Source organism: Danio rerio, chromosome 12 (assembly GCF_049306965.1).
Source record: "Danio rerio strain Tuebingen ecotype United States chromosome 12, GRCz12tu, whole genome shotgun sequence".
Taxonomy (NCBI): Eukaryota; Metazoa; Chordata; class Actinopteri; order Cypriniformes; family Danionidae; genus Danio; species Danio rerio.
Window position 1 is genome coordinate 8,282,404 of NC_133187.1, and position 26,492 is coordinate 8,308,895.

The window sequence follows — 26,492 nt, forward strand, 5'->3', positions numbered from 1 at the left end:
TTAAGAGTTTACAGGCTACCTCGTGACATAATTATGTGTATAGATACATAGGTAGTTCTTTTATCTGTCGTATCTTTAGTTTGTAAACCGTATTATGGCGTATTTCCGTCTTTGACCCGCTGCAAAGTGCGCATGCACAAGAATAAACGTGCTCAAATGCGCATGAGCGGCTGCGATTGCATCACTCTGAAACTGCATCATGTCTGCAGCCAGACTCTGTTAAAATGACTTGCCTTAACGGGACTTTGGGTAAGTTAGGGTAATTAGGCAAGTAATTGTATACTGTTAAAAATATTTGTTCTGTAGACAATGGGGAAAACGGGGGCTAATAATATTGACTTTAAAACGGTTTAAAATTTTTTTTTTTTACTTTTATTCTAGCCAAAATAAAACAACTAAAACTTTCTCTAGAAGAAAAAATATTATAGGAAATACTATGAAAAATTTAATCGCTCCATTAAATATAATTTGCAAAATATTTGAAAAATCTAAATAAATTTAGAGGAGGGCAAATAATTTTGACTTCAATTGTATATGTCATTCTAAATATGCTTATCACAGTGTTATTATTATGATTTTATAACATTATTTGCTATTTTATAAAATTATTATCTATTTTTAAACAAGTATTAACACAAAATGGTCCACTTTTTTTCCTGTGACGATTTGAATTTAAAGTTATGAGAACATTCACTGTTATCTGGGTAACTGCTTCTGTAGGCAGTAGACAGCGAGGCGGCTTTCTAAGTTTCATAACAGAAACTGCTTTTTTTGTCAGATGATTCCAGGCTGAGGTCACAATTTGCCACTAGCTGAAGCTTGATGAAAGCGTTTAATCTTGTTTGGAGTCGCAATCATTTCCTGCACAGGTCTCAGAACTGACTGGCAGATCAGAGAGAAATCATGACAAGTCCCAGAGGCTGTCTTTGAGTGAGTGAAAATGCTAATTATCAAAGCTATAATTCACCCAAGAATATCACTTTATTTGTGGCTTTCTTTTTTACAGGGGAAGATGTTTTGAAAAGTGGTCAAGCTGCACTTTCCCTTACTAGTGTGTATTTATTTTTATTTATTTATTAATTTAAGTGGATTGAACATAAAACATATAAATTGTTCCAAAATATTACAAGATTTGTGTTGTTTCAGCTCATTTTAAATAATTAAAAAAATGTTGGTGTGAATTGGGTTGTCTATAAATTAATATAGAACTAATAAAAAAACTGATTAATTGTTTTTTTGTTGTTGTTTTTTGGTAAGAGAAAAATACTGTCTGTGGTAAACAATTCGCTCTAAAACATAAATTAGACACGCCTATAGTAAAAAACACTAATATTTAAAGCTATAATTCAACCAAGAATGAAAGTTTATTTGTGGCTTTCTTTTTTATCGGAGAAGATATTTCAAAGAAAAGTCAAGCTGCACTTTTCCTTAGTGGAGTGTGATTAGTTATTGATTGATTTATACTTAACAAATTGTAAGTGGATTGAACATAAAACAAATACACTGTCCCAAAATATTACATGATTTGTGCTGTTTCAGCTCAGTTTAAACAATTAAAACAATTTTAAAAATGTTTTGGTGTGAATTGGGTTGGGTATTCTATCAGAATAGATTTTAAAGTATTATTACTTGTCTAAAAATCACTAAATGGCCTAGGACCTCAATACATTACAGACATGATGACTGAATACAAAACTAATGGATCCCTTAGATGTTTAGGATCAAGTAAATTAGAATTTCCAAGAGTTCAGTCAAAGCAGGGTGAATCGGCCTTCAGCTATTACCCCCCCCTCCTCCTTCCAGCTTCCAGAAATGATCAGATGAGCTCCAACATTATGCACATTCAAATCAAGACTTAAACCACATCTGTTTAGCAGTGCCTGAATGAGCACTGTGCTACGTCCCACAGATCGCAATTGTGTCTTTCTTTTCATTTTCATCCTTTTAAAACTTGTTTTATTACGTTTGATCAGTTTTTTTACAATTATAAAGGTTTTTCACCGTTATTAGATAGGACAGTGGAGGAAAGACAGGAAAGCAATTGGGAGCAAAGAGAGGGGAAGGATCGGCACAGGACCTCGAGCTGGGAATCAAACTTGGGTAGCTGTGAGCACCATGGTGCCATATGTCGGCGCACTTAACCACTAGGCTATTGGCACCGACATTTGATCTGTTTTTAATCATTTTTATTCTTTGTTCATACTTGTTTTTTTATTCCTATTTATGTAAAGCACTTTTAATTACCATTGTGTATGAAATGTGCCATTTAAATAAACTTGCCTTGTCTTGTTTATGAATAAATAACTTTTTATTTATGGGTGAACTGTACCTTTAAGTGTTTCAAAACAACATCAACAACTGAAGCGCATCAGTTTTGGAGAACTTCCTTTTTTTCAAAGTGATAAAATTGTTCAATTTTACTGTCCTTTGTGGCTTCAGTGGGTGGACTAGAAGTAATATGACGAGAATGATCAAGAATGTGGGGTGGAGGTGGTTTTGTATGCAGCCTTGGCCTTGTTTCTTCATTTCTGTATATCCAGTTGAAGTCAGAATGACAAGCCCTCCTGAATTATTACCCCCCTCCCCTGTATATTTTCCCCCAATTTCCCCTAAGTTTTATTAACTAACTCCTTATAACTGATCTATTTTATCTTTGGCACAATGACAGTAGATAATATTTTACTATATATTTTTTCAAGACACTAGAATTCAGCTTAATGTACAATTTAAAGACTTAACTAGGTAAATTAGGCAAGCTTTTATTCTAGTCAAAATAAAACAAATCAGACTTTCCCTAGAAGAAAAAATATAGTCAGAAATACTGTGAAAATTTTCTGTTAAACATCATTTAGGAAATATATAAAAAAAGAAAAAAAAATCACAGAAGGGTGAATAATTTTGACTTTAACTGTATGTGGTTGAGTTTGCGTGTGGTCGTTTTGTGATACCTTTGCTGCTGCATGTGGAGACGCTCCTTGGTCCAACAGAAGAAGAGCCACTTTCTGGTTATCATAGTGTGCAGCAACATGCAGTGGTGTTAGTCCACTCTAAAAGCACACACACACACATAAACATACAGCTATTATTGGACAAGTGCTCAAACAGGGGGGCGTGTGTGTAACAGGTGCTCTCATAAATCAATCAGTGATTCGATAAAGAGAATAAAATTAGACACAACACATTTGTGAATGAAACTTCTGACGCTTTTTCCAGAGATGGGTTGCGGCTGGAAGGGCATCCGCTGCGTAAAAACTTGCTGGATAAGTTGGTGGTTCATTCCGCTGTGGTGACCCCAGATTAATAAAGGGACTAAGCCGACAAGAAAATGAATGAATGAACTTCTGACGCTGAAGAGGCCGTTTTTATTTTAAAACGTTGCTGCTCCGTGTTAGTATGGACGGGGGAAACGGAGACATCTGAAAACGGAGGCAGGGCTGCAGACATTCGCCTATCTGATTGAGGCTTTTACCTCAATATTAAGGGGCTGTCCCAGAATGTAATTTTAAGGCCTGTTTTTAGAAAACATGATACAAGGTGAATTTTCATTCTGATATTAGCAACTTAACAGACACTAAGGGCCCTATCATACACCCGGCGCAGTGTGGCGCAAGGCGTGGCGCAGTAGTCTTTTGGTAGTTTCAGCTTGGCCCAAGAGTTGTTTTGAGGCGTTGCGCTACGCTGTTTAAATAGCAGTTGCATTAGCGCTCATTTGTGCACCCATAGGCGTTTTGGTCTAAAAAGGAAGGCGTTCTGAGGTGGACCGCTGGTGCGTCGCTATTTTAAGAAACTATAATAGATTTTTCATTAGACCAAAACTAACACGGTCTAAACTCCGCCGCAGAGTTGCGCCTCGCTTACACACTGCTTAATACACACAAGAGAGCAATAGGCAAATATCTTTACATATGAAAAAATTTAAATATTAAGGATATATATAGGATATGAAAAGAATAGATATAGGTTATAAATATAAAGGATTAAAATATTACAAAACATATTATTTTCTAGCCTACATAAATATGAAAAATCACTGCTTTTATGCCTTCTTCATCTCGGGAGGCTTTTTCAGTTCATTCATAACAATTTGCTTTTGTATAATGTTATTATTATTAGCAATATTATTTATTATATCCATATTTATATTTGTTTTATTAAAAACAAGCTTAGATTTGCCCATATGTCAGGTTTTAGACCATATGGGGCATGGCAGGTGTATTTGGAAATAACTCAGTATTTTGAGCACACTTTGTTATTATTGTTCATTTATTCGTTTGCTAGAAATTAGAACTGAATTTAGAAATAGTTTTGAAACAAATCTTTGAGCTTAACAAACGAAATTAATTATTTATAGACTAATTGATGTCTGTGCGTAAAGGTTTCCCTATCCAAGAGCGACTGTGAAAGTAGTTCCATTATCTCTCATTCTCACGCAGTAGATGCTCTGTTTAACAGTTTTCTGTTAAAAAACTGTTAACTGTTAACTGTTTGCTTGTGAAATGCTCATTTTTTCCACTTAGACTTACTTTGCCACCTGTAAATAGCGAATGCGCTCTTGGCGCGACGCAGCTGGCTCTTAAAGGTAATGGGAGGTGAGACTCTAATTGGTTTATTCTCGAAACACACCTATAACTCATTAAGAAAATTAACTCAACCCTTTTAGCCCATGCACCTTGGCGCAAAGCGGATTTTCCTGTCTGTAAATTAGCAAAAATGCGTTCTGACACACCCTGAAAGAGTTTGCGCCCTGCGTTTTGCGCTCTGCGCATGGACCGTCAAAATAGAGCCCTAAAAATGTTAAGGCATCGTGTAGCTGCATATTTATAACTAATGCATAAATTACATGTATTATGTGGTTACAAAAATTAATAAATAAATATTTGCGTTCAGCCAAAACGATTTACTTGAGAACAAGTAATAGATTCAAAAGACCAAAATCGGGAAATATGTGGTTAGATATAGACAACAAGATGAATTAAATATCCCGTTTAACAACTATAGTGAGATTAGATCCAGCGGTAGATCCTTGAGGAACTGTCCAACATGCACAGCTCTCACCTGGGGTTCTATGCTCAAAGGCTGACTGGCTGGAGCTCAGACGCGCACATACGCTGCAGCACATGCCAGAGTGTGTGTGTGTGTGGTCACGTGATGTGCATTTTCCGCTGTACAGTGTGGACGGGGAGCTGTTCAGAAATGCCTGAGTGCATGTGGATCGTTTTCATTCTAAAACATTGTTTTAAAACTAAAACGTATTAGTGTAAATGGGGCCTGAGAAATGAGGTGATGCTGTAATAGCATAATAAAGGCACTTTAAAGGTCATAAACCTACAATCATTAGTGCAAATGGAGATTTTTATAGTACCTTTCCAGCTGCGTCAGGCGGTGCTCGCTTCTGTAGCAGTAAGTTAGCAACTTCCATCTTCCCGTATTTGGCTGCAACATGCAGTGGAGTGAATCCCTTCTGCAAAGACAAGCAGTGCGCACTTAGGAAAAACAAACAAACAATAAAAAACCATGCACATTGTATTAAAACATACACATTAAAAGAGTTCATTAATTAATAAACATACCCACGAAACAAGACAACATTTCTGTATGTTTTGGAAACTATTCGTTTGGGGTGGGGTTTACAATAGTTGCACAAGTTTCCTTCTGTTAAGTAACACTAAAATACATACTGTACAGTACTAGCCCTTCCGTCCGGCTAATGATGAAAGCATTGCTGAAACTGATCCTGTTTTACACAAGAATAACTGTTCAAACATGAGAGCGCTCAGACAATGATGTACAATCAAATGAATAGACAAGCTCCAAAGAATTAATGCACGAGTATTTAAAAAGACACATCAACAGAGAAATATATCGGTATGTACATACAGTGCATGAAAATGTTTTAACTAAAGGCCAAGCTTATTTTTGGGAGAATTTTTATACCATTTTACTATTATTTCGCAGCTATTTCCTCTCAAAAAAAAAAAAAAAAGATATACAATCGCCGGCCACTTTATTAGGTACAGCTTACTAGTACCGGGTTGGACCCCCTTGTGCCTTCAGAACTGCCTTAATCCTTCGTGGCATAGATTCAACAAGGTACTGGAAATATTTCTCAGATATTTTAGTCCATTTTGACATGATAGCATCATGATGTTGCTGCAGATTTTTCAGCTGCACATCTATGATGCGAATCTACAATTCCACCACATCCCAAAGGTGCTCTATTGAATTGAGATCTGGTGACTGTTGAGGCTTTTATTATACTTTTTAAACACAGTAATAAAGTAAAAAAAATAAATAAATGAATAAATTTGTTTGCTAATAGAAATAATTTGGGAATACTTTTTAACAAACATGTATTTTAATATATTTTTGCTTCTTTATTATAGTATTTAAAGTACTACTACTACTACTACTACTACTATTATTACTACTACTACTACTACTACTACTACTACTACTACTACTACTACTACTACTACTACTACTACTACTACTACTACTACTACTACTACTACTACTACTACTACTACTACTACTACTACTACTACATGGCCACAGCCATATCACCTTTCAGCCCAAGACAGGTTACTCACTGATGCTAAGCAGGGCTGAGCCTGATCAGTACCTGGATAGGAGACCACATGGGAAAACTAGTTTGCTGTTGGAAGTGGTGTTAGTGAGATCAACAGGGGGTGCTCAACCTGGTGTCTGTGCCTAAATACCCCAACTATTTCAACTTACACTAACCCCAACCACAACTTAACAGTCTACCTCAAATCTAATGAGAAGTAGTTGGCATGTAGATGCAATGTAACTTAAATTCAACAAACGGACCATCAAAATAAAGTGTGACCAAATAATTATTTATATATAAATACTTTTAAAGATTATTTTCCCTCCAAATTCAAAAACTGTAATGTAATGAAAAATACTGAACATGATCAAACATAAATAAATAAAACATATATATAATTATTATATTATTACACTTTAATTATATATTATAGATAGCATATTATAATATAATGAAGCCTTTTGTGTATAAGCATTTTCTATAAGATTTTGTTTTATATGATAAAACTAATTCAAAATATAATTAATTATTCTCATATTGATATGGAATATGACTTTGTTTGACTAAAATTACTGTAAACTTTTCTCCTTCCTTTATTTTATTCTTAAACCTGAATGTTTTTATGCAGCATTCATAAAACCGGGAAAAGTGGACATTTAGTTTTTTTTGGGATTGCAGTTTCCATTTGAACTCATGAAGGCCAGCATACCAAATCCCTTACTAGCCTGAACAATTATTACAGACAGAGAACAAACATATCCAGTGGCGGCTGTGTTATCATAGGGAAACTCTGCTCTCTGGTGAATGGAGTCGTGGAAAACACCATGCATTCATTGTCCTTCCTCAGCAGATTCTCACGCTGTAACACTTGGCAGCCGCACACTGATGTTTGTCCAGTCATTTTATGTCTATCACAATCACACAGCAGGACACCGGGGGAATCTTACACTCCTACAGCTAGAAAAATAGCTGCTAATAATCTATTTGGTCACGGTACAGATTCAAGTTTTTGGTAGGAATTCAGATATATCTTAAAGGTGCGATGAAATTATACTTTTTTTTGGATGTTAGTATTAGTATTGTTAGTTTTTAGGATATCTATAATCTAGTGTGCTTTAAAACAGTGACAAATTTTGTGTTGAAGATATAAAACTAATATAAACATGTAAAGCTTGTAGTTTGTCACTTCCACCAAAATGGATCAACGGTTTTCTTCATATGACCTTATAATTCAGTTTCTCGTTAAATCATGACCAATCAAATGCTCTTTATCTGACATGCCCCGCCCCCTTCAAGACGCTTCTCATTTGCTTTTCATTTGATGCGTTTGAGCTCAACCACTCTCACTGGCAGAGCGGAGATAAAAACAAAACGCTATTGGCTGCTTTTTAAAAAGGGGAGGGGCTACACCATGTCCTGCCCTCTCTTCGTGTTGGGGTTGAGATTGCGTCAAACATCAAATAAAAATTCGCATTTCTAAACATTTCATGGATCTTTAAATACATCAAATTAGGCAAATCAATAAATTAAAAACATCTGAAGTATAGTTGGGCGACACGGTAGCTCAGCGGTTAGCAAGAAGGTCACTGGTTTGAGTGAATTGAATAAACTAAATTGTCTGTAGTGTATGTGTGTGAATGAGTGTGTATGGATGTTTCCCAATGATAGGTTGCAACACCTCAAAATGACCCTTGCGCCAAGCTTAAAGTAGCAAAAGACTATTGCGCCGCGCCTTGCGCCACATTGCGCCGGGTGTATGATAGGGCCCTGTATTTCTGTAACAAAATATAAAACATTCAAAGTATTTTAAATAGCCACTTAAGAGCTAAAAATGTGCTGTCCACGTATGTGAACTCTCAGGCCCTAGGAGGTTATAAGCTTGTTGAGAAATGAGGACGTCACCAATGTCTTTATATTTCACCTCCTTTTTGTAATACCTGTGTCATACCCATGTCATTATAAAGATTTGTGTCCTGACATGTCACAAAAACACAAACACACACGCACGCACGCACACACACACAAAACACAAGCACAAAGATACACAGACAAACAAAAACACAAAGCCGCATACACAAGGACACAAACACACAAACAGACTTAAGCACTCACAAACACAAAAGCACACACACAAAGATACACAAGCACAAACATTAACATAAACAAACACAAAGCCGTATACAAAAAGAAACAAACACACTCAAAGACACAAACACACACAAAGACACTCACAAACACATCAATATATGAATATACACACAAAACACACAGACACACGCAAAGACACACACACACAAAGATAAACAAAACACAAACAATAACACACACAAACAGAAAGCCGCATACACAAAGACACAAAGGCACAAACACACATACACAACAACATATATATACACACACACACACACACACACACACACACACACACACACACACACACACACACATATACACACACACACACACACACACACACAGACACACAATGACACAAAGACATACACAAACACTCACAAAGATACACAAACACACAAACATTTACACAAAAACACAAAGCCGTATATGCACAAGCACACACATAAACACATCAATATATAAACATAGACATATACACACAATGACACAAAGAAACATGCAAAGACACACACAGACACACACACACACAAAACTGCACTGCACACAAAAAGGCACAAACACACATGCATAAACACGACAATATATCTATATACGACTAATGCCGAGTTCAGACTGCATGATTTTCAAAGGAGTTGTGTCACAGATGTTTTCACACTGCATGACTATCTGGGCTAGCATTTCGTCGCTGCTTTGTTTACACTGCAAGATGGATCGGCGACAGGGACTTTCACATTGCATGACTTTACTATAGGAAGAATCGCCGACAACTTCGTCCAAACTACGTCTCACAGCCAAAAACACGTTGTATATCTTTTGTTATTAACTACATAATGAGAAAGAAGCCTTTAATGGGGTAGAACATGTACATGTTTGCTCACCTGGGTTTAAAGGGAATTAGCCATTTCTCCTCAACGTTGATAATAAACAAATTTCTTTCTGTATGAAACGTCAAACAGACACTAGTTTTTTCTCCATTTCGTGGCTCCAAATAAACCGAATAAGAGCGCTTTTAACATCTCCCCCAGCCTCCCGCTGACCTGCAGCAAGTATACACACACGCACAAACAAGTGAAAGCTGCTCTCTCATTGGCTGTAGGCGATGATTGATATTATTTTTAGTCAAAACTCAATTCACACTGCATGATTTGAATCGCCGACAGCTCCAGATATTTAGCACGCCAAATATCTCACAGGCATCGGCGACTCATCGGCGATTCTCTCAGATCGCGTCTTTGATAGTTCATACTGTGTGATTGTCACTCACATGATTTCAGGTATTTGTCGACGATTTCTTAAAACCTGTCGGCGAGCCAAAATCGGGGCTAAAATCATGCAGTCTGAACTAGGCATAAGTCAAAGGCAAAATGAAGGGATGTTTAAAATATCTACACTGCTTTTGGAAGACCACATCACTCAATATGAAAAAACAGCATTTATTACAGACAACAATTTGTCTATTACAGAATTGTTAAGTAGTTTTAGTAGAAATTTCTACTAAAACTAATTGAACTAATATGACAATATTAACTACTGTAAATGGTTATTTTAGAGCATCAAACACAAAAAGGTTCCATGTTTTCATTTACTTTTATATTCATTTTTAAACAAAACAATACCAATTAAAAAAGCAATCTTTTATAAAATAACCATGAGTTTTCAATCACAACAGCATTTCTTATTCTGACCAACTGTTACTGTCAAAAAGTAGATTTATTTTAAATTAAAAAGAAAACGTATTATATCTTTCTAAAGTAACACACACACACACACACACACACACACACACACACACACACACACACACACACACACACACACACACACACACACACACACAGTTGAAATCAGAAGTTTACATACACTCTAAAAAAAGGAACAACCATTTTTTTTTAATGTCTGATGGTAAATCATACTAAACGTTAACTATTTTAGGTCCGTTAGGATTACCTAAATGATTTACATTTGCTAAATGCCAAAACAATGAGAGAATTTATTTTGAGAATTAAAAGTTTACAGACATTTCCTTGTTTTTTTTTTTTTTTAGCTTTGCTTTTAAACTGTAGAACTTTGGTCAAATGTTTTGGGTATGCTGCTGCATCCATACTTCACAGTTGGGATGGTGTCCCTAGGCTTGTAAGCTTTCCCCTTTGTCCTAAAAATGTAACACTGGTCATTATGGCCAAACAGTTCAATCTTAGTTTCATCAGACCGCAGGACATGTCTCCAAAAATGATTGTTTTCCCAGAGTAATTTAGCTAACTGTAATCTGGCTTTGTTGTTGATTCTGGCTTGTTGATTTTCCCATGTTGTCACAAAAGGAAGCAGTGTGTTTGAGGTTTTCCTTAAATACTATTCTACAGAACAGCCTACAGTTAACTCAAATGCTGTCAATTAGCCAATCAGAAACTTCCAAAACCTTGACATCATCATCTGAGCTTTTTCAGAGGCACAATAATCTCATTGTATGTAAACTTGACTTTCAAGAAAAGTTAAAACAATTTCTCAAAAAATATCTCTCATTGTTCTGCTATTAAGCATAACAGAAACAAATTTGATAATCCTAATTTACCTAAAAGAGAATAAAGATTAGTCACATTAACATCTGACTTTTTTTTAAAATGGTTATGTGCCTTTTTATATAGAGTATGAACACTTTTGGCTTCAACTGTATATATATATTATCGTACTTTATAAATAATATTGTAAATGAACTACATCAATTTAGAGATTTGTTTAGTGATTTTGTCATTCATTATTTTAATTGGTTTTGCTTTTTTCTGCATGTTTCGTGTAGTTATTTTATATTATTTTAATAGTATTGTAGTTTAATAAATATTCTGAATGAACTACATCAATTTATAGATTAATTTAGTCATTTTCTCATTCACTTTCATCATTTTAATGGGTTTAGTTTTTTCTGCAAATTACATGTGTATTTACTTTGATAATTTTACTGTTTAAATATTATTATACTTTAATATTCTGAATAAACGATCTTAATTTATAGATTCATTTATTATTTTTGTCATTTTAACAGGTTTTGCTCTTTACGTGTGTCTTCATGTGTAGTTATTTTATAGCTATTATTTCAATATTATCGTACTTTAATGAATATTCTGAATGAACTCTCAATTACAGATTTGTTTAGTGATTTTGTCATTCACTTTTATTATTTTAACTGATTTTGCTTTTAAATGTTTTTCATTATTACAGCCCATGAAAACAGTTGAGGTCTTTATTTCTACAATACTTATGTAAGATAAAACTATTATGTGTGTAAGACGAACCATGCTTATAACAGTCAATAACACTCAGAGATCATTCAGCATTGGCACAGTTTTATTTACAGGAGGAATGTGCAGTGGGTTCAGGGGGAGTTGGAGATGTAGGAGAGGGATCAACTGTAGATCTGGTTGTGTTTGCTGATCCATAGGTGCTTTAGTATCAGATCATTCACGTAGTAATGATACAGCACCTCTCTATCTCTCTTCTCCATCTCCTTCAGGAGTTTCCTCTCCGCCTTTTTCTTTGCCTTCTCCTCGGCCCACAGAGACAGAAGCTGTGCCACTTTTCTGAACTTTGGCTTCTTGTGCTGAATACCTGGAGATGCCATGGAGAACTGAGCGGTCGACTCTTGTCCGGCAAAGTCTCCAGCTTCAATGACGTCCATCTCCTCCTCCATTATGTCACTTGACGAATATTTCTCCTCTTTCTCATCCTCCTCCTCCTCCCAAGCAACCATCCGTCTGATAGGATGACGAACTGGAGAGCAGCGGGAGAATTCCTCATTAGATGAAGCACATGCTCCAGGCAGAGCGGCAGCATCATGAGTGTCAGGAAACATACTCGGAAGAGCTTTTCGTCTTGTAGGAGGACGAACTGGAGAGCAATGACGGGAGAAATCGTCACGTGATGAAGGACACACTCCAGGCAGAACGACAGCATCATGAGTGTCAGGAAACACACTCAGAAGAGCTGCTCGTCTTGTAGAAGGACCATCAGGAGACACCATGGAGAACTGAGAGGTAGACTCTCCAGCTTCACTGAGGTCCTCCTCGCTTTGATGGAGATCCATCACTTTGCTCATCCAGGATTCCTCCTCCTTTTCCTCCCAAGCAATCAGTGGTCTCAATGGTGGGGGAGACCTGCAGGCTTGGATCTCCTCAAACTCCTTCTCCTCGTCCTCAGTGTTGAGGAACAAGATTTCTGGAGGAGATGCAGAGCACACCTGAGGCTTTACTGGACTCAGAGGAGCAGCTCGTCTGGTAGGAGGACGTACTGAGGAGCAGTGGTAGGAGACCAGCTCATCTGGAGACTCTGGCAGCGACTGAATGTGAGTGGCTGGAAGAGTGAAGTCTCCAGAGGCGCCTGGAAGCTCAGGTAGGTCATCAACAGGCTTCAGGACAGAAGGTTTGACAGGAGTCAGCAGTGGTTTGGCTTTCACCAGAAGAGGCTTTCGCTCCTTCGGCTTTCTTCTGAGACATTTGATCCTGCACTTTTTGACATTCTCAGTGCAGTCGATGGCCTCGTTCTCTGCATGTTTCTCAACCGCCACCAGTTCTTGTGGAGCACACTTCTGTGTCTCCGTATCACGCAAGAAAGGTGTAAAACGGCCAAAAAGCTTTCGAATTGCTCTGTTGAACACTGCCATCGTGAAAAACGAAAGGCCGAAAATCAATTGAATAAGCAGGAAAAGTAGCTGTGGATAACTGTAAACTCCTCAAACACCAACAGAAGGTCAGATTTAGAACTGCACTTTCTGCCAGAGCAGAATTCTAAAGATGACATCATAACTGAACTCAGAGAGAAGCAGCAAACACACACATGTTTAGACACACAAAAACACACACACAAACACACGTTTGTTTTTGTGAAAAGTGGGTACATTACATAGGTTTTCATTAATTTTATACACTGTAAACTCTAATGTTGTCTTTACTTAAATAACTAAGTTAACTGAACATTACTTAAAATGTAGCATTTTGGTCCTGTCACCTACAAATATGAGTTTATTTAATTTATATACAATGAAAATGCATAAACTTAAGATTTTAAGTATAGTAAGCTCAAAATCACAATTAATCCTTTGAAAAAATAGGTTGTTTTTAATGTAGTCTTGACAGTAAAATTCTAATATGTGCAACCTTTAAGTGCAAGGTCTTTATTTTTTACAGAAATCAAGACTTCATGTATAATTATTGACCATAATGGAAATAAATGGCTACTTTAAAAAAAAAAATCATATATTATTACACACAGAGACACACATCGATTCAATAAACAATCTTTAACAATCATTAAATGTTGTTGTTTAAAATGTTTGACACAGGTTTCATTATGGTTTATACATAAGTGTAGAGGGAACAGTGCAGACAGAACTAGTTTTATTCATTCCATCATAATGTAGGTTTACTGTCATTTTTTCTCACGGCACATTCCCATAGAGAAAGCTGATATATGACATGATATATGGCAACATATGCAAATTACAATTGGATTCCACATACAGTATATAAAATGTTATAATAATCAATAATTTGTCAAAATAGTGCAAAGATCACTGTTTTTTCAACCACATCATATATATATATATATATATATATATATATATATATATATATATATATATATATAATAAAGAAAATATTTTTTCAACACATTTCTAAACATAATAGTTTTAATAACTCATTTCTAATAACTGATTTATTTTATCTTTGCCATGACGACAGTAAACAATATTTTACTAGATATTTTTCAAGGCACTTCTATACAGCTTAAAGTGACATTTAAAGGCTTAACTAGGTTCATTAGGTTAACTAGGCAGGTTAGGGTAATTAGGCAAGTTATTAAAGATGGTTTGTTCTGTAGACTATCGAGAAAAGAATAGAGCTTAAAGGGGCTAATAATTTAGTCCCTAAAATGGTGTTTAAACATTTAAAAACTAGCCGAAATAAAACAAATAAGACTTTCTCCAGAAGAAAAAATATCTGACATACTGTGAAAATTTCCTTGCTCTGTTAAACATCATTTGGAAAATATTTAAAAAAGAAGAAAAAAAAATTAAAGGGGGTTAATATTTCTGACTTAAACTGTGTGTACATATTTTAAAGTCTAATAGAATTACTAATAAGATCTAATAGAAAAAATGTCAATATTTTGACAGGTATGACATATTTTATATACAGTATGTAAAATTCATATGAACAATTATGTCACATATTTAATTTGCATATATTTTCATATATCGGATTTCTATTTTGGGATCTGTGGTTCCATCAGTCTGGTCTTGTGGATTTAGTCACAGGATCTCCTCTACATCACAGTGGTGTTTTCATTACTCAAAAATCTTGGAAGGAACCTTTTGTCAATGTGAATCCATTGATCTGCTATGATCGGGCTTTCTTACATACAGTACAGTAATGTCAAATATGCAAACATTGTCTGTAAAAGTGGTACATGGAACAAGGAAACCATAAATATGAAATAAGGATGAATAAAGATGAAATCTATAGATAATGTAGTCCAGTTGGGTCATCTACTGTGGTAACTGATGTCATTTGATCTACAGTATCGTGAAACTTTCATCATCTAAACGTAACAATGTACAGCAGTTTCTACGCATCAAGTAATGTAAAAGCAATGCAGCAGTTATTTATCATTTTGAATGCTTGTATCAATTGATAATATCATCATGTTAAGTAAATGAATACACAGTTATTTTAAATGTAATGTTTGAGTCGCATTTTGAAATGGGATCAGTTTGATGTTTAACTGTGTTATATTGAAAAGGTGATCTTAGTTCAATGAACACAGTATATTTGACGTGTGTGTATCATATCCAAGCATTTGAAAAAGGAGTTAAAGGGCACCTAGGTTACCCCCTCAGATTTAATATAAGTCTTTTGTGTCTTCAGAATGTGTTTGTAAAGTGTCAGCTTAAAACACCCATCAGATTTTTTATTATACCTTTTATACCATTTTGCATCAGGTAGTGGTTTTGTTGTTCTGCGCCTTTAACCCTCTCAGACTCAAATCAATTTTTAGAAACAGGAAAAATCTGATATTTAGGGAAAATAATCAAATGGGGTAGTACAATAGAATTCTGACTTTTTATTTTAGAGAGACCTTCACATGCAAGGGGTCCTGGGATGTTGCAGTTTTGCTCAGTGTGGTAATTAGACACTGACGACTGTATATGATATGAACAATAACTTATATAACTAACTATAAAATAACTTTTATATACAACTTTTCAAACAATGTAACAAATTGCTTTTCAGTGGCAGAACAACAGCAAAAACAATATGGGATCCAAATCCAATATCGCAAATCCTCATTCACTCCAAGTCACTTTGTCATGTGGCACTCCAAGAAACTTTTTTTTTGTGTGTGTGTGTCATCTGATGAGCAAGTTGTGAAACTGTTTGTTGCTAACGGACAACCAAGTCCTGCAGTGGTACTTTTGAGTAAAAAAAACTCATAAAATATGTATCTGGAGTAATAAGGTATTAATGTTTAACTGTTGCAAATCAGCAACGCTTGCCTTGAAAGGGTTAAGGCTAATCCTATAAGGCAGGGGTCCTCAACCTTTTTCATTAAGGGGCCCGCTTCTTTCTCTGATCAATTTTTTAAGGCCCATTTGTCTGACATTTTCTCAAAAGTGTTTGCATGGCATGTTCCTTTAAATGTTTATTCATTCATTTATTTTCTTGTAGGATTAGTCCCTTTATTAATCTGGGGTCGCCACAGCAGAATGAACCGCCAACTTATCCAGCAAGTTTTTTTACACAGCAGATGCCCTTCCAGACACACACATTCACACACACACACACACACACACACACACACACACACACACACACACACACTACGAACAATTTAACCTACCCAATTCACCTGCACCGCATGTCTTTGGACTGTAGGGGAAACCGAAACACTCGGAGGAAACCCACACGAAGGCAGGGAGAACATGCAAACTCCACATAGAAACACCAACTGAGCCGAGGTTCGAAGCAGTGACCCAGTGACCTTCTTGCTGTGAGGCGACAGCACTACCTACTGCGCCACTGCCTCGCCCTAAATCTTTATTTGTTGAGAAATATATAATACCTACATATAATACTATATATATAACAAAATCCAAAAATTATAGTATAATATTAGGTAGGAGTGTGACGAGACGCCTACTTCACTAGACGAGACCAGACACGAGATTGGGTTCACGAGAACGAGAACAAGAGGAGATATTTACACTATTTTAAAGAAATCCTTAATGATGAAACATATGAATCAAATAGTCTTTAAATATTTTGCTAATATATAAATGGAAAATATATTTTTATAATAAAAATATGTTTTTAAATCACAAAATGCAAAACAATTTAAGTGTTTGTTTTTACCTGTATTGAACTTTCTTTTATTTTTAAGTATGCAATTTCCATAATTATTTTTATCATTTTATGCATGAAATAGTTTTACATTAGTTTATATTGAATTATATGCAGTGAGCATGCAAACACTGCAAAATATTTGTTAATATATAAATGGAAAATAGGAAACTCTACTGACTGCCTTTTCCCCTATAGAATTTCAGAGTATGTACATTGCAGATGTTGATGGTCAATTGGGATTTTGTGACAGTATCCAATTTGTTTTTTGATAACCTGCTTACATTTATCATATTTTAAAGGTGACTCGAATCCGACTGTCTGCATTTACACATCACACGGCAAAAGGCGCAATGGCCAGGAAAAAAGAGCGGGCGCTGACTAACAGCTGATAATTAAAGAGCGCTCTTTTCTCCATTCCTGAATTTATTCTGTTCGCAGGGTTTGATTTTCTTATTTTCTTTTTGACAAGTTGTTTTCCTATAGTTTATGACAGAAACACTCTCATTTGGCCATGTTCTTTTTATCTAGGCCTTTTTAAACCAGTAGGCATCTTAATGTAATGTCTATGGCCTGATTTGTGCAGCTGATGTATGCAACAGTATTATTTTATATTGGTTACGTGGTGGATGTTTCGGTCTCTTTCTCTCTCGTGAACAAACAAAAAATACATGTGCTACATGACAAAATAAAAGCGTTTTTTAGTCCTTGTGTAGAATTTGGTTACCTGAACCATAAAAAGAAACATAAACATGTTTGGTAATGATGAAAGCGGGTGTGTTGAGTCTCCATCAGTTCAGTATGTTTGTGTGCGCTTAGATATGTGTGTAGGTGCCGAGAATATAGTGTCAAACAGCTGTGTGGACTGTCCTGTCACAAAATGCAGCTAGAAGTCCTACACCATGATAATAGTTTGAATGCGGCGTTTACTGTACTGCACTTCAATAATGCGACTTTCTACACATCTCACTCCGGTGAGAAAAAAAAAGCGGTTACTTCACACCCACCCGCCTAAACGAGTGACATGTGCACCACAGAAGCCAGCCCTACCAGGTGTATGCAAAGCACTTGATTTGCAGTTCAAATTCAATCCTGCTTCCAATCTTCAATGCTAATTTGACCCTCACGCTCCATCATGCTAACATCTCAACTCACAAGACAACTTTTTACCTCGACGAGAAATTTCGTCGCGATTTAATCTCGCGAGATCTCTTGACTCCCTTAATATTAAGAGTTAATTTAAGGTATCTCGCGGCCCACCTGCAGGATCACTGAGGCCCACTAGTGAGAATCCCTGCTTTTAGACACAACGTTTCTACGTGCCTTTCTGCGTGCCTTAGGGTGCTTTCACACCTGTGAATCGATTCAGTTGTTCCGAAACAGGGATTAAAATTGTTAATCTGATGCTCTTTGTTCTTGGTGCAGTTCGATTTCACACGGCAACATTTCTAAATGGACCAAAAGAGCTACAACAAGTCACGTGTGAGGTAACTCTCCTCACATTGGTCAGAGTGTCACGGTTTATTCTGCAGATTCTCCGTTACAAAGTTCCCACACACAAACACACACACACACACATATAGCGCAGACACACACACACACACACAGAGAGATACAGCGCGCGTTTAGCTTTACGCTCTTTTTGCGCGCAAATGTGACAGGATGCAGGTTAATCTCCACTGCTGTATGAATATCTGTTATGTTAATGTACAACATAAACCTGATTTATTGTCTACAAACCAGGACTGAAGCGTCTTCTTTTATAATTGTTCTGACATACGGCTGTGTTGATGAAGTGAATCTGAAGTAAATGGCTGTAATTCATTACACACGTGCACTGTTTTAAAACATTTTAAACTCACTCTTGATCACATTTGATGATGATTGATGATCCTAGCAAACTGGACAGACCTTTTATTCCCAGTTGCTTTACGCACGTCCTGTCTTGTTGATATGATTATACATGTGACTACTGGGACATGTTAATACGCAGCTGGCAATCAATTTGGTGGGTGGGGGGACCGCACTCCTACGTCAAGTTGCAGTCGGTCTGAAAACCGCTCCAATTGGTCCATCATTTTTATGTTTTAAATTGAAAAAAAAAAGGACTGGGTGTGTTTATATCACCCCAATATGACGGTCTATGCACTACACCTACACATATGTCTCTCCAAACTGCTTGAAAAGTAGTCCGGGTCCAAGCGCTCTATACAACTGTATGGGGAGACTCATGAAATGGTAATAATAAACGTTTACAAAGCGATTTAATACTTTCGAAAATCACGATCGCAATGTATATGTCCATGCCTTATATCCGATGGCCAGAAAGTGATTCATTTTTTTATAAATTGTTAACATTTTGGTATTTGTTATGCAGCAAACCCAGAGGTTGTTGTGTACACTATGAGTTTATATAAAATTAACTTTAATGTGTGATATGAATAAAAATTGATCATAAACGAATGATTTCTCCACTCAAATGAATGGCGGCTTAGACCCGGAAACAGTATTACATACGCCACAAACACGTCACCACTTAACAAGCGGATAGGTGCCCTTTGAGAGTTTTGCAAAAATGTGCAATGTTGGCAATGGTTGTAAAATTTTGTGTCTAGAGTTTTGAAAATTGACATCAGAGTTCTGAAATTTGTGGCAAAACAATTGTAAAAAACTGTAAAACACAGAACCACAAAGCCGTTAACAAAAAGAAACAAACACACATAAAGCAGCACACACAAAGGCACAAACAAACACACATAAACACCAATATTTCAATAGATATATACACAATGACACAATAACAAAAAAAAAACACACACACACACACACACGCACGCACGCACGCACGCACGCACACACGCACACACACACACATACATACTGTACATACATACATACATACATACACCTACACAAAGCCACAAACACACACAAAGCTGCACACAAAAAGGCACAAGCACACACACACACGCATAAACAAAACAATATATCTATATAAGACTAAGTCAAAGAAAAACGAAGGGATATTTAATATCTGCACTGCTTTTGAAAGACCACATCAGTCAATATGAAAAAAAAATATTACAGACAAAACTGTGAATTGTTCAGTAGTTTCAGTAGAATTTTTTTACTAATTAAACTAATATGACAATATTAACTACTGTAAATAGTTATTTTACAGCATCAAAAACAAAAAGGTTCCGAGTTTTCATATATTTTTATAATCATTTATAAACAAAACAATGCCAATTAAAAAAGCAATCTTTTATAAAATAACCATGATTTTTTAATCACAACAGCATTTCTTATTCTGACCAAGTGTTACTGTCAAAAAGTAGATTTATTTCAAATTTAAAAGAAAACGTATTATATCTTTCTAAAGTAACACACACACACACGCACACACACACGCACACACACACACACACACACACACACACACACACACACACACACACACACACACACACACACACACACACACACACACACACACACACACACACACACACACACACACACACACAATGTGCTAATGTCTGATGGTAAATCATACTAAACGTTTACTATTTTAGGTCTGTTAGGATAACCTAAATGATTTACATTTGCTAAATGCCAGAATAATGAGAGAATTTTGAGAATTGTTATTAATTTCTAGACAGTCAAAAGTTTACTCACATTTCCTTAGTATTTTTTATCTTTTAAACTGTAGAACTTTGGTCAAATGTTTTGGGTATGCTGCTGCACCCATACTTCACAGTTGGGGTGGTGTTTCTAGGCTTGTAAGCTTTCCCCTTTGTCCTCCAAATGTAACACTGGTCATTATGGCCAAACAGTTCAATCTTAGTTCCATCAGACCGCAGGACATGTCTCCAAAAATTATTCTTTTCCCAGAGTAGTTTAGCTAACTGTAATCTGGCTTTGTTGTTGATTCTGGCTTGTTGATTTTCCCATGTTGTCACAAAAGGAAGCAGTGTGTTTGAGGTTTTCCTTAAATACTATTCTATAGTTGAGTCTCCAATTACAGTTTTTTACAATTGCTATGACACTTTTATCAATACATTTATCAAGTTTCCTAAACTCTTAACTCAGTTAGCACAACATCCGTCTTCGTGGGCTATACAATTAACACATTTCTTGTTGTTTTGACACAAAATGCATCCAGTTAACACAAATTTAAAATGCTTTAACTTCTTTTACACACAAGCACAACCAAGAACAAAACAATGTAATTTTACAGTCAAATTTACAAATGCTTTAACACAGTATGTCAGAACAGATAACATCATGTTCTAAACAGAAATTATATAGGATAAAGTCAAAAGGAACAGCTGTTCTAATTGTGAATTGAAACACAAGTTTATTCCCTGTATTTTATTCAATTGCCAATGAGAAACAGCATATTGCGGTTTTATAAATAAATAAATAAATGTATGTATATATATATATATATATATATATATATATATATATATATATATATATATATATATATATATATATATAAAACTGCTATATGAGTCTCTCATATATGTATATATATATATATATATATATATATATATATATATATATATATATATATATATATATATATATATATGACAGCTGATTCCCATCTAGAAAGCACTCTCATGTCTTGTTTTGGTTTTTCCAATCACATGATCATATGTTCTAATAGAGGACTCTTGAGGTTTTTGAAAGGAACATCAAATAACTCTGTCACCAATATGTCCATGTCAGATTATGCAATACAGTCATTACTGTACTATACACAGTGTGTTTTGCAGTAAACTACTCTTTAAACCTGGAGTTCATTAGTACATACAGTACATATACAGTACAGCATTTGCATACACTGTGTCTAATTACTTTCAGAGAGTCATGAAGTTAGAGGCCAATCAAGTACCACATGAAATTTTCAATGTTGACAAGGCTGGGGATGTCGCCGTAGGAAAAACATAATAGGCCAAAGGGACACAGTTACCATGCCGGGCCACAGAAGATATCAAGTATAATGTGGATGAGAACATGTGGCAAAAGACCGGGCAGTATAGAAGATTACTTTGTTATTTTATTATAATTGTGGTGCTTTTCCTGTTAGCAGTGATGTCCTTCTGCAAAAAAAGTCTGTACTGCAGAAATTCTGTGTCTGTAGTTTTTTTTACATATACTGTAAATTTTATAAAGCAAATTTTTTTCTTCGTTTTGTATAGAATTTTTGCCGTAAATGAAAGAAAATGCACGCATTAACTTAACCCAACGAAACAAAACTGTAACGAGACTTCAATTATAAGGGCAGAGCTGACACATAAACTAATGGAGTTTCTGTAATGTCAGCTGATGATAGTGTTTTTATTGTCAGTGTGTTCTGAATGACTGAATGTTTATGTTTGAACAGAACATGTGTTTGTGTTTTGAACAATAATTTCATTTTGAAACATGATTGCAGTGTTTTGTTAGACATGGTGTAGTGTGTTCGTTTATTATTGTATTTTGAAAAGTAGTTTAGAGGTTTAGTTTATAATGTGTGATTTTGAGCATAAAATTATCTGTTTTGCCAATTGTGTATTTTAGGTGTGTTGCTGCGTTAAGAGTTTAGCAAACTTGTTAAATGTATTGAAAAAAGTGTCATAGCCATTGTAAAAAACTGTAACTCAAATGCTGTCAATTAGCCAATCAGAAACATCCAAAACCTTGACATCATCATCTGAGCTTTTTCAGAGGCACAATAATCTCATTGTATGTAAACTTGACTTTCAAGAAAAGTTAAAACAATTTCTCAAAAAATATCTCTCATTGTTCTGCTATTAAGCATAACAGAAACAAATTTGATAATCCTAATTTACCTAAAAGAGAATAAAGATTAGTCACATTAACATCTGACTTTTTAAAAATGGTTATGTGCCTTTTTGGACACTTTTGGCTTCAACTGTATATATATATTATCGTACTTTATAAAAAATATTCTAAATGAACTACATCAATTTATAGATTAATTTAGTCATTTTCTCATTCACTTTCATCATTTTAATGGGTTTAGCTTTTTTTTTGCAAATTACATGTTTATTTACTTTGATAATTTTACTGTTTAAATATTATTATACTTTAATATTCTGAATGAACGATCTAAATTTATAGATTCATTTATAATTTTTGTCATTTTAACAGGTTTTGCTCTTTACGTGTGTCTTCATGTGTAGTTATTTTATTACTATCATTTCAATATTATCGTACTTTAATGAATATTCTGAATGAACTCTCAATTGCAGATTTGTTTAGTGATTTTGTCATTCACTTTTATTATTTTAACTGATTTTGCTTTTAAATGTTTTTCATTATTACAGCCCATGAAAACAGTTCATGTCTTTATTTCTACAATACTTATGTAAGATAAAAACTATTATGTGTGTAAGACGAACCATGCTTATAACACTCAATAACACTCAGAGATCATTCAGCATTTGCACAGTTTTATTTACAGGAGGAATGTGCAGTGGGTTCAGGGGGAGTTGGAGATGTAGGAGAGGGATCAACTGTAGATGTGGTAGTGTTTGTTCATCCACTGTTGCTTTAGTTTCAGATCATTCAAGAAGTAATGATACAGCACCTCTCTATCTCTCTTCTCCTTCTTCTTCAGGAGTTTCCTCTCCGCCTTTTTCTTTGCCTTCTCCTCGGCCCACAGAGACAGAAGCTGTGCCACTTTTCTGAACTTTGGCTTCTTGTGCTGAATACCTGGAGATGTCATGGAGAACTGAGCGGTCGACTCTTGTCCGGCAAAGTCTCCAGCTTCAATGACGTCCATCTCCTCCTCCATTACGTCACTTGACGAATATTTCTCCTCTTTCTCATCCTCCTCCTCCTCCCAAGCAACCATCCGTCTGATAGGATGACGAACTGGAGAGCAGCGGGAGAATTCCTCATTAGATGAAGCACATGCTCCAGGCAGAGCGGCAGCATCATGAGTGTCAGGAAACATACTCGGAAGAGCTTTTCGTCTTGTAGGAGGACGAACTGGAGAGCAATGACGGGAGAAATCGTCATATGATGAAGGACACACTCCAGGCAGAACGACAGCATCATGAGTGTCAGGAAACACACTCAGAAGAGCTGCTCGTCTTGTGGAAGGACCATCAGGAGACACCATGGAGAACTGAGAGGTAGACTCTCCAGCTTCACTGAGGTCCTCCTCGCTTTGATGGAGATCCATCACTTTGCTCATCCAGGATTCCTCCTCCTTTTCCTCCCAAGCAATCAGTGGTCTCAGTGGTGGGGGAGACCTGCAGGCTTGGATCTCCTCAGACTCGTTCTCCTCGTCCTCAGTGTTGAGGAACGAGATTTCTGGAGGAGATGCAGAGCACACCTGAGGCTTTACTGGACTCAGAGGAACAGCTCGTCTGGTAGGAGGACGTACTGAGGAGCAGTGGTAGGAGACCAGCTCATCTGGAGACTCTGGCAGCGACTGAATGTGAGTGGCTGGAAGAGTGAAGTCTCCAGAGACGCCTGGAAGCTCAGGTAGGTCATCAACAGGCTTCAGGACAGAAGGTTTGACAGGAGTCAGCAGTGGTTTGGCTTTCACCAGAAGAGGCTTTCGCTCCTTCGGCTTTCTTCTGAGACATTTGATCCTGCACTTTTTGACATTCTCAGTGCAGTCGATGGCCTCGTTCTCCTCATGTTTCTCAACCGCCACCAGTTCTTGCGGAGCACACTTCTGTGTCTCCGTATCACGCAAGAAAGGTTTAAAGCGGCCAAAAAGCTTTCGAATTGCTCTGTTGAACACTGCCATCGTGAAAAACGAAAGGCCGAAAATCAATTGAATAAGCAGGAAAAGTAGCTGTGGATAACTGTAAACTCCTCAAACACCAACAGAAGGTCAGATTTAGAACTGCACTTTCTGCCAGAGCAGAATTCTAAAGATGACATCATAACATTTTTTGAATTCTTCTCAGAGAGAAGCAGCAAACAGACACGCACACACACGCATTTACCCACACACAAACACACACTCAAAGTTACACAAGCACAAACATTAACACACACAAACACAAAACTGTATACAAAAAGAAACAAACACAATTAAAGGCACGAACACACAAAGACACAAGACAACACATCATATGTGTATATATAAATATATGTACACAACAACACAAAGACACAGGCAAAGACAAAAACGGAGACACACACACACAAAGATACCCAAAGGCACAAACATAAACACAACAACATACATATAATATATATATATATATATATATATATATATATATATATATATATATATATATATATATATATATATATATATATATATATATATATTATATATAGTTAATATATATATATATATATATATATATAGTTGAAGAGTCAGAATTATTAGCCCCCCTTTGAATTTATTTAATTATTATTAATTATTATTTAAATATTATTATTATTATTATTTATATTATTATTTTTCTTTTTTAAATATTTCCCAAATGATGTTTAACAGAGCAAGAAAATTTTCACTGTATGTCTGATAATATTTTTTCTTCTGGAGAAAGTCTTATTTGTTTTATTTCGGCTAGAATAAAAGCAGTTTTTAGACTGCTTTTTTATTTTTTAAACACCATTTTAAGGACAAAATTATTAGCCCCTTTAAGCTCTATTTTTTTTCGATAGTCTACAAAACTATATATGTGTGTGTGTTTGTGTGTGTGTGTATACGCACACAACTACACAGACATACACAAAACCACACACAAACACACTAAGATACAACAAACATAAATAGACATTACACAGCAATATGTACAGTATGTCACAATATTTATGTATATTTATGTATATATATTTAAATATGTGTGTGTGTGTGTGTGTGTGTGTGTGTGTGTGTGTGTGTGTGTGTGTGTGTGTGTGTGTGTGTGTGTTTCTGTGTGTTTGTAAATTGTAAACTTAAACCCTCACTGTTTTCAATGAGAAACACAACACATAGGCAAACTCTCCAAGGTCTTCAAGTTAAAGAAAATATTTCCAGCATCCACTCTGCATTTTGAAAGCTTCACTAAAGATATCAGATTATCCTTGTAACTTTTCTCAGCGTGGGCGAACAGTCTGATTTAAATGCTGTCTGTTTCAGGGACCTGATACATGTGAAAATAAAGCCCTGCGCTCAAAAACAATCAATACAAACACCAAAACACTAACTCGTCCCACATGCAGCAACTCTAAAAGACCCTACACGTCATCAGATGTCTCTTATAACTGACACGATGTTAAAATCATGTAGTAATGTGAAAGAGTTTTGTAATTCCGTTGCACTGCAAATCAAACACTGCCAGCAAAAGCCTCCGCATGTGGCAGTTTGGTGAGTTACAGTGATGGATGAGATGCTCTTTCTTTTAATGTGCAAGAGC

The 26,492-nt window shown here is 35.8% G+C and overlaps 1 protein-coding gene across 50 annotated transcripts in view; it reads right to left on the reverse strand.

Annotated features, from left to right (window-relative positions):
• The window catches only part of ank3b (ankyrin 3b), a 211,155-nt gene that overhangs the window by 86,787 nt on the left and 97,876 nt on the right, over nt 1-26,492 (reverse strand). For 35 of the 50 annotated variants that reach the window (XM_073918153.1, XM_073918150.1, XM_073918148.1 and 32 more), the window contains 2 exons: nt 5,363-5,461; nt 2,949-3,047 (listed from right to left, as the gene is read on the reverse strand). In XM_073918153.1, the coding sequence (XP_073774254.1) occupies nt 2,949-3,047; nt 5,363-5,461 (198 nt within the window). The remainder of the gene's footprint in view (nt 1-2,948; nt 3,048-5,362; nt 5,462-26,492) is intronic. The other 15 variants (XM_073918156.1, XM_073918155.1, XM_073918182.1 and 12 more) reach the window with 1 other exon arrangement.